We start from the raw sequence: 10,523 nt of genomic DNA on the forward strand, positions 1-10,523 counted from the left end.
AAAATATACTACAGGCAATCAACGCAGTAATCCATTAAGCCAGTGGTTCTCAAAACTTTTACAATGGCGTACCCCTAGGGCATTTAGCCTAACGTTCTTCTGAGTACCCCCAACTTAGACCGCAGTTACACCTTTTCCATTAAGGGACAATATTTGCCCCCTGAAATTGATTTACATGTGCATTTTTACTGTTATAGAGGCAAAGTTTTTCTAGCCTTATTAATTGTATGTCATGTTTTATGTCATATTCTTCACATTTCATTAAGTGTATTATTAATATAATAAATAAAGCAATAAATGATGGCAAAACAAAAATATCTTTGCGAGAGAACGCAAGTTTTGCGAGGGAACGCAAATATCTCTCTTGACGTGGTTTTAGTTAGAGAAACAAGAGAAAGAGAAATGAGGTGAGTTTGAGACTAACGATAAATGAATCATGTCATCATGTGTGAAAAGATTAATTAAAACCCAAATTTAGTGAAGCAAAACCCTGCTGGGGGGAAAAAAATATTTACAAATCATAAACTGGGGGCAGTCGTGGCCTGATGGTTAGAGAGTTGGACTTGTAATCCAAACATTGTGGCTTGTGGGTTCAAGTCCCGGTACAGGCAGGGATTGTAGGTGGGGGGAGAGAATGACCAGCGCTCTCTTCCTTCATCAATACCATGACTGAGATGAGACACTTGAGCAAGGCACCGAACCCCCAAACAGCTCCCTGGGTGCCGCAGCACATGGCTGCCCACTGCTCTGAGTGTGTGCACTTGGATGGGTTAAATGCAGAGCACAAATTGACTACACTTCACTGTCAACTGTTAACCATTTTAACATGCCACCAATATAAGGCAACAACAAATTACCAGTGGAAGCCACAGGGACCATTACAGTTTCCATTAAAACCAACACAATTCCCATTATAACCATTAAAATTCTATAGAGGGTTTCTTCTTCTTCTTTTTTTCTTTTTTTTTCAGTAGGCACCTTTCTGAAAAAAGTGTTTGAACTACTAATCTGTGAAATTTCTTGAATTTAAAGGTGCCTTCATTCATTTACCTCATTAAAAAGTTTTAGCTCGAAAAATGGAATAGGCTAGTACTGTATATTAATTCCTGTACACTTGAAGAGTTCAGATGAAAGTACTTTATTTGCATGAATTTTCAGTGATAATGCATGGATGGGCTACAGCAATTCTAATACTTTCATGGAGTGTAGCAGCAGTATCCATAGAATTTTAGATAGCGTTATTAGTGAATTATTAAAGGGTTAGTTCACCCAAAAATGAATATTAGCTTGTGTTTTACTCACCCTCGAGGCATCCTAGGTGTATATGACTTTCTTCTTTCAGACGAATCCAGTCAGAGTTATATTAAAAATTGTCCTGGCTATTCCAAGCTCTTATCATTGCAGTCAGCGGGTGTTGCAGTTGAACAGTAAACGTAATAAACACTTTTCTCTCACTTCATCTATCTGTCATACGCGGAAGCCGCGCGTTGCGTGATTAGTGACGAATGTGGAGAGAGAACAAAACAAAACGCCGGTCACGAATTAGAAGTACAAATCGAGGATTTGTAAAGAAAAATGTCGGAGGATTTCGATATAAACCAAGAGGAGACTGGTTTTCCTTTGCTAAAGTAAGGAAACTTTGCTTCCTTTGCTCCTATAAACAAACTTGCGAGACTAGCATATCTCAGAGGCACGCGCGCTGTGCATACATGCTGCGTCATCCGCCAGAACGGCTTCCGCGTATTACAGATAACGGAAGTGAGAGAAAAGTGTTTATTACGTTTGAAATATGGATATTTTTCTTACAATAATGCATGGATTCTGCCCGATGTATGGGATTGCAGTTTTTCTTTTGACACAATTTTCCAAACCATTCATACAGTTCTCGAAACAACACGTTTCTCAAAACTTTTGTAAGGTCCACACACTTGGCCCAAGGAAGGTATCCAGTGGTGGATGACGGTCACTTGCGTGTTCGGTCTTTTCAGCGCGCAGAGTTATTCAATTTAGGTTTAACTGAAATCTGACTCCATTTTATTATCTAATCTGACCCCATTTTAGTATTACCTCGAATTTAGGTTGAAAGGCAAATTGGTTGTTTGTCGGTCTCTAATTATTCTGACATTTGATTATTCTAGTTAACTCTTTACTTTGTATTTTCTCGTTCATTAGGAATCTCTGTTATTTAGGATGCCTCACGGCGGCCGCTATGCGTGGGCTCCACGATCACAAAACTCGCCAGTCTGAACCTTATTCAGAGGTTTGTGGCTAATACTATTTAATATACCTTAAATAGTAGGTCTGTTTAGCCCCCTACAGTTACCCATGTAATGCTCACATTAATCAGCGGTTCTTCTAGAACCCCTTGTCTAGACCCCGATAGCTAATATAACTTCGTACAACTTAATTAACTCTGAAATCATATACATGGTTAACGTAACTGAGTACAACTTAAACTAAGGTCCAGCGGTTAGTCAGAAACCCATGGCCTCACCTGATGTGCCCATGCTATGCACATAACCCTGGACGCAGTTTTGCGGAAGCATACTCCTTCACTTAATCTACTTGAGGAATAAGTTCAAGAAAAGTTAAGAATAAATCAAATATAACAATTTATTATTTGTCAGGTAAACTTGTATCATGGCAATTACATAATCAATTCAAAGATATCAAATTCTGAAAGACAAATCTAAGAGTAAGATGCATACCTGTCTTTTAGAAAAATATTTTCATTTTTGGGTGAACTAACCCTTTAATAGCAGTGTAAGGTCCACGCACTTGGCCCAAGGAAGGTATCCAGTGGTGGATGAAGGTTTGACAGAATTTTATTGGGTGAACTAACCCTTTAAAGTGAAATAGGCATTTTATTTCTTTGCTTATTTAACAGGACTTACAGTAGATTTTGTGAATTCTTCAAAGTGAAATAGACATTATTTGATTGCGTCTGCTTGTTAATAAAAACGTTTATAGCAATTCTAAGTACTTTTGTGCAGCTGTAGCAGCAGTATGCATAGCTATTCAGATTGCTAGTTTAGTGAATTTTAATAGCAGCAGCATAAATAGCAAAATCAGACGCAAGGTTAGAAATATTAGCAGCAGTCTGCATGGCAATCCAATTATCATTGTTGCTAATATAGCAGCGGCAGCAGAAAGTACATTTAGTTGCCTGAAATTTCAGTGATAATATAACGCTTGGATGGTACTGAACTTTTTAGGTGAAATAGGCATTTTATTACTTTGCTATTCAATTCAATAGAGTTTATAGAACTCTTCAAAGCGAAATAAGCTGTGTTTGGTTATTTAATAAAGGGGCAGTAGCAATTCTAAGTACTTTTGTGCAGCAGAATGCATAGCTATTCAGATCGCAATGTTAGCAAATTTTATAGCACGCATAGCAAATTCAGATGCAAGGTTAGAAATAATATTAGCATGCATAGCAAGTCATATTATTATTGTTGCTAATATAGTAGCGTAGTGATAACTCATGGAGGGTAAATTAACTCTTTAAAGTGCAATAGGCATTTATTACTTTGCTTATTCAACAGGGCTTTCAGCAAGTTTCGTGCAACAGCAGTAAATTATGCTTCGCAAATTCTGATTAAATGTTACAACCGCAACAGCTCGCACAGTAAATTCCTACTACAACATTGTGAATATCATTAACAGCAACAGCATGTACTTCAACTCAGTATTGAAATGTTAGTGAATATTATCAATAGTAGCAGTAGCAGAAGTTTTGTTTCGTTGGCCGTATTGTACTGCATAGGCCTACATTGCGGACAGCTTTACCTATCGTAACGGGTCTATTGACTTTGTCATGTTGTGCCGCTCGCGTCTGGCGTGGACACCGTGTTAGAGTAAAATAGGCATCCGCCTAGCTACTTATATTACCTAATTAATTGAGCTCTCAGCAGTTCAGTCTCTTGAGCAGTAGCAGCAGCTTGCATAGGCATTCAGTCAGTGAGATTTTTCTCAGCAGCAGCATGCACAGCATTTCTATGTTGCAAATTTTTATTTGGAGAGTTAAAGGTAAGTATTTCCATTGCAGTAACGTTGGTGAACGTTAATGGAAAAAAAATTACAACTCTTGAATGACAAATTTAAAACTATTTGCTCAGGCTGTCCGAGCCTGAGCCAGGTGATTCAGCGGGTATGTCTTATTCGTTCTGTTAATAAAAGTTTTATGTTAATATAAGCTACTTTGTCATTGTAGTATTGCTGATGTTGTGTGTGGGATTTTTTTTTTTCATTAAGAGTAATACTGAATCAACCTTAAGCATTAATTTTGTTCCAAGAGGGCTACACACCAGGGGGTGCTGCAGCACCCTCAGCACCCTCAGCACCCCTACTTCCCGCGGTAATGCCTAAGGGTACAGCACCCAGGTTCACATTGTTAAGCCACTAGTTAATTTATCTGGGCTCCATTAGCCCAGAAACACATTTAACTCAGGTCAGTCGTTTAAGCTATCTGGTCAACCGATCAGGTAGACACAGCAATAGTTCACTAGCGTTAAGCCATTCGACAAAGCCCAGGCTCACATAGATAGCAAACACATGGTCTCACGGCTCTCCGGAGCAGCAGCAGTACATATATCTTGGCAATAGATCTGCTTGTTCTGGGGGGTTTTATCTTTATATTCCTTCTGCCTCATAGGGATGATTTTAAGCATATTACTGTATAGCAGCAGCATACATATTTAATTGTTTTGTTTTCTTCTTCCAGCTTTGTTGGAGCCGTTTTTGGGTAGGCGTGGTTGACTCTTTTATAAAGAATATCTCTTTGGATTTGAGACTTTAGTCTTTGCAACTTTACAGATCTTCTTTATGCACCAAGAGCTTGTAACACTTCAAAGAGAAAGGAAAAATTGAAATCGCATCATATGACCCATTTAACATTGTCATATCCATCACCATGCTAAAATCTTCAGAGAGTTGTCATGATTGAACTTCTATTATAGTAGCAACATTGAGTAAACCAAATTACAATGTTATATTTAAGTGTTTTGTTTATTTTTGTAAGCTGTTGAGTGAGATTTGAGTTTTAGTTTATGTGATTCAATCTTTTCCGGTAACATCACTTACAGTTTTTTACTGTTTTCGCAGCAACAACATGGCAGAATCCTCTGATGATCAAAATCCATTTAACTGTCCAATCTGTCTTCACCTTCTGAAGAATCCAGTAAGTACATCATGTGGGCACAGTTTCTGTATGGACTGTCTTAATGAGTGTTGGGATAGGGATGATCAGAAAGGCGTTTACAGCTGCCCCCAGTGCAGGCAGACGTTCAGCCCAAGACCAGTTCTCAGCAGAAACACTGTGTTGTCTGAAGTTGTAGAGAGAATGAAGAGAGAAGCACCAGAAGCAGGAACAGCCTCTCCTGTCCTGAGTTTTGCTGTGTCTGGAGATGTCGAGTGTGACATCTGCACAGAGACCAAACTAAAAGCCTTCAAGGCTTGTCTGGTGTGTTTGGCTTCTTACTGTGAATCTCACATCAAAACTCATTATACATCTCCTGCATTAAAATGGCACAAACTAGCCAATGCCTCTCCACATCTACTGGACCAGATCTGCTCCCAACATCATAAACCTCTGGAGCTGTACTGTTCCCAAGATCAGCAGTTGATATGTGTTCAGTGCGCTTTGATCAACCACCAGAACCATAACTTGACTTCACCTGCAGCAGAAAGACAAAAAATACAGGTAAGGCATCTCAAATATATTTATCAGTGAAACTTTTTTCTACCTCCCTAGTCTCTGACATTCAAATTAATTCCAACAGATGAAACGATTGTTCTGAACAATTATTATTAGAAATATTATTAGACTAATTAACATAATATTATACTTATACAAAAGTATGAAGTATGTGTTCTCAGCTTAAGTTGTCTTCCACCTCCGATGCTAAAGTACTGGACATAGATTAATTGTTGCAAATTAAAAATATTATTAACACTACTTGATAGTAGACTAGGTCAAAAAAAGTTTTCTGCTCATTTAAACCCTTGATTTGTGGATAGGTAGTTTACATGCTATTTCATGTCTCTAACAGAACTTTTTGAGAAGATTAGTTCCTCCTCAGAAGTTTATGTATTTTTATTTGGAATTTTGTTCCTCAGAAATGTGCATTATAGAACCCCGCACCTTTGTTTCCTGGCAGGCTGGTAGAAACCTATCTTGCCAGATTGAGAAAGTACTTTTTTACTGCAGTGAATCAGTAGATTAGGCAGTGGGCATACTGAGAGTCAAGAGTTTTTAAGAGTTCAACTGGAAAAACTCGTCATGGCTTTGCAATCTCATCTTTCTTTCATTTTATTTACTTTTCACTGTTTGGGAACAGTTTCCATAACAAACATATTATTGCAGAAGCATAATACGAAACCATTACAAATTTATTCACAGGGGCGGTTGCAAAATCAAGATGGCCTACAAAGAGAAATACATCAGCGAGAGTTGAAGGTACAGGAATTAAGAGAAGCTGTGGACTCTCATAAGGTAAGTGCATTGTTATAAATATATTATAGGATATTAGTGTACAATTGTACAAAGATAGGTAAACTATGGTATAGAATTATAGTATGATAAATATGCCTTGAAAAAAAGTTTTCCTTGGAGTATAATTTGGAAACATATGAGTTATCATACAGCACATTATTTCAAACAAGTGGTATGCTTTCTGATATGTTCTGTAATCTTTTTTTATATGGTTTTATTTTATTGTTAACTTGTTTTTAGGTGTAATTCAAGAGTTTTTGTCTGTGGGTTACAGTAAGAGCTGACTCAATGAGATGTTCTAATATAAGTTTTCTCTCTGTCATCTAACAGCGCTCTGCAGAAGCAGCCGTGAAGCACAGCGAGAAGGTATTTACGGAGCTGATCAGCTCAATGGAGAAAAGACGAGTCAAGATAACAGACATGATCAGAGCTCAGGAGAAATCAGAAGTAAGCAGAGTTGAGGAACTCGTACTAACATTGGAGCAGGAGATCAGTGATCTGAGGAAGAAGCATGCTGAACTGGGGCAGCTTTCTCTGATAGAGGATGACATCTATGTTATTCAGGTAACAGAACTCTTTGATCATCTACAGCAGAGGAAGTTTGTTTTTTTAAGGCTGTTTTCACTCTTGGTTTGACTGCATGGTCAGAAACCAAATTTGATGCTAGAATTTAGGGGCTATGTCATTTGTTTGGTAATACAAAAGGGAATAATATTAGAGGGCACAAAACAAGGGCTAGGTAATGAATCAGGATGACAAGATGCCAGCTTTGCTATTTTATTTATGTTTTTGTCTTTTTGGATTTATCACAACACTTTAGAGACACTTTACAGAGCAGCACCTGTGTTCTCATTCCAACTGCAAATCATACTGAAGATGACATGAACCCCAGGCCACCTTTTTAAACAGACAGCGGAGAAAACCACCAAACTAACTTAACTCTGACATCTAACAGACTCTGGTCTGCATCAAAAGCCTTATTGTGAAATGTTTTATGATTTATTGCTGCTTTTTCCATCTGCAGAATTTCTTATCTGTTTCCCGCTACCAATGTTCAAATTTGTGTGACATCTCCATCAGCCAACATCTGACATTTGAGGAAATAGAAACAGTTGTCAGTGACCTGAAAAGTCAACTGGATGATCTCTGTGAACAAGACATTTTGTGGATATCAGAGAAAGGTGAGTTAGCTTTTAAGGATGTTTGTTTACCAAGCTGTTATCTTTAATGTGGTAATGAATTGTAATTCATTGGTAATTTTTCCAGTTTTTTTTTTTTTTTTGTGAAAACCAGGATTTGAAACCAGAATTGTAAGTCATTGTTAATAATATCCATCAATTATGGTAAAATAATCACGTTAAACAATTTGTGTCTTAATAGTTCCAACTATCCATATAATGGTGAATAATGAGAAGATCACAGCATGTAAGTCAATATATTTTTTCACATTTTTATTCTGAAATGATACACTTGATACATACATACTGTATGTGCTTACGGTTTTTTTTTTTATTTGTTTAGATTTGCCATCTAAACCCAAGAACAGAGAAGAGTTCTTTATATGTGAGTCACTTTGTAGCTGTGTGTCAGGAGTGAGGAAAATCCCTTACTGAAGTACATATGTTTAATTCCATTTTCTTTTTATCAACAGATTCCTCTGAACTGAATCTGAACCACTCATCAGCCTGTACTCAGCTCTCTGTAAAAAATAACAAGTCTGTGTCAAGGCGTGATGTTCAGCAAAGCACAGATTCATGGAATCCAGTTTTGAACCAATCAGTTTTGAATTCAATTTCTAAACGTACATACCAGGTATTGTGTAAAGAGAGTCTATCTGGACGCTGTTATTTTGAAGTTCAGTGGGGAGGAACAGGATGCTCTATTGCATTCTCATATGACCAGATTAATAAAGGTGGAGGAACATTTATCTTTGGCTCTAACAACAGATCCTGGAAATGTGACTTTCCAGCAGCTAATCTTTGTGTATGGAATAATGGCCAACAGACCAACATTAGCTTGGTCTCTAAAATTGGAGTGTTTCTTGATCAAGAAGCAGGAACTGTGTCATTTTACAATGTCTCTGATAAAATGACCCTCCTGCACAGAATCCAGACCACATTTTCTCAGCCTCTCTATACTGGGTTTTCATTTAAGGATTGGAAAAATTACTCATCAGTGACTATTTGTGATTTAGCAAATCAAAATGAGTAAATCTGTACTAACAGTGATAGTTAGTAAATGTTTAATGGGTCCGGGACCCTCACTCTCATAAAACATATACATTACTCTGAACAAGTATACAATTACGATTTCTTAGTCTTTTAAAAAAAATTAAATTATCACATTCTTAAGTAAATTTATTATTTACAAAATCACAACACAGTCCAACCATAATTTTTAATCTGTTATCCTCATCCGGAAACTCTACTCAAATAATCACCCCGAATTAGTTATTTGTTTTCAAAAACATAGGAAATGTGAACTGGCATGTTTTTACATTAACAATAACACACGTTTCACTTTTTATAAACTCATACCTGAAATATCAGGAGTAATAAATGCACACTCAAACTTCAATGGCTTTCCCCAGGCTCAGCTTGTTAGTGTCTGAGGTAAACACAGCGCGCCTCACCATGGCAAGCCACAGTGTACAATCAACTTTTTTCCCTTTTTGTCACATCATAAATAAAAAAATATATAAATACAATATATTAAATATATAATATATTTATACAATAAATAAAAATACATAAATAAATAAATAAATATTAATAACAAAACAAACACTACATTGTGACTACACATAGGTGTATCAAAAATAGACACTAAGGTAAGGCAAGGCAAAAGAAATCACTTTAATAAACAAATTCTATAGTGTGACTGCAAAAAGTATTTCTAATGCTAATTGTCACATTCTATGCCTTGTCATACTGCATTGTTAAAGCATTATCTTTAGTTATGTTAATTGGATCAAACAAAAAAGGCTAAATTAGTCTATTAATTAATAGCTTTCAAATCTTATTTTTCTTGTTCTTTGTTGGCGAGTGGGAGGGTTAGGGTGCTGGTCAAAATTTTTTTAATAAGAAATAGATGATGTCTGTTTTTTTTTTTTTAATAGCAACCACGTTCTCTTCTGCCATTTTTGGTGTGATTGCATGAAAAATGCCATGTCATGAGATGATCTATTTCTTTTTTTTCCTTTTCCTGAGATTTCACTTGCTATCTCTGCTACTCTTCACAGTTTATGCTAAATTTTTGTTTGATTCACCAATTCCCTTTAAAAATAGTGAATTGAGGTTGAACTTCCATTTTGTGTTGAATGTATTATGAACAATAAATTACTTCTTTTTGTATAAAATAAAAATTGTTTATATATATATATAAATATATGCCAAGTTCTGTCATGAAACTCTAGATGGCGCAGGCTGATGGGTCCTTAAAGTTTAGTTCACCCAAAAATGAAAATTAGTCTGTGTTTTACTCACCCTCGAAGCATCCTAGGTGTATATGACTTTCTTCTTTCAGACGAATCCAGTCGGAGTTATATTAAAAATTGTCCTGGCTATTCCAAGCTCTATCATTGCAGTCAGCGGGTGTTGCAGTTGAACAGTCCACAAGTCGTCAAATAAAGCGCGCGCATCCGTAATAAAACATGCCTCACATGGCTCTGGTGGGGTGAATAAAGGCCTCCTGTAGCGAATCCATGTGTTTTTGTAAGAAAAATATCGATATTTCAAACGTAATAAACACTTTTCTCTCACTTCCGGTTTCTGTCATACGCGGAAGCCGTTCTGGTGGATGACGTAGCACATCGGCGTTGCGTGATTAGTGACGAATGTGAAGAGAGAACAAAACAAAATGCCGGTCACGAATTAGAAGTACAAACCGAGGATTTGTAAAGAAAAATGTCAGAGGATTTCGATATAAACCAAGAGGAGACTAAAGTTCCTTTGCTAAAGTAAGGAAACTTTGCATCCTTTGCTCCTATAAACAAACTCGCGAGACTAGCATATCTCAGAGGCACGCGCGC

General features: G+C 36.9%; 1 protein-coding gene across 2 annotated transcripts in view; it reads left to right on the forward strand.

Annotated features, from left to right (window-relative positions):
• The window catches only part of LOC107724592 (E3 ubiquitin/ISG15 ligase TRIM25-like), a 10,279-nt gene extending 1,114 nt beyond the window's left edge, over positions 1-9,165 (forward strand). Inside the window, exons 2-9 of one of the 2 annotated variants that reach the window (XM_016533586.1) lie at positions 5,104-5,461; positions 5,567-5,701; positions 6,401-6,493; positions 6,824-7,057; positions 7,518-7,674; positions 7,874-7,918; positions 8,015-8,056; positions 8,145-9,165. In XM_016533586.1, the coding sequence (XP_016389072.1) occupies positions 5,104-5,461; positions 5,567-5,701; positions 6,401-6,493; positions 6,824-7,057; positions 7,518-7,674; positions 7,874-7,918; positions 8,015-8,056; positions 8,145-8,704 (1,624 nt within the window). In that variant the 3' untranslated portion in view covers positions 8,705-9,165. Of the gene's footprint in view, positions 1-5,103; positions 5,702-6,400; positions 6,494-6,823; positions 7,058-7,517; positions 7,675-7,873; positions 7,919-8,014; positions 8,057-8,144 lie in introns of both variants that reach the window. The other variant, XM_016533577.1, reaches the window with a different exon arrangement.
• Positions 9,166-10,523: the final 1,358 nt, after the last annotated feature.

This window comes from Sinocyclocheilus rhinocerous, unplaced genomic scaffold (genome assembly GCF_001515625.1).
Source record: "Sinocyclocheilus rhinocerous isolate Xijiao unplaced genomic scaffold, SAMN03320098_v1.1 scaffold1515, whole genome shotgun sequence".
NCBI lineage: Eukaryota > Metazoa > Chordata > Actinopteri > Cypriniformes > Cyprinidae > Sinocyclocheilus > Sinocyclocheilus rhinocerous.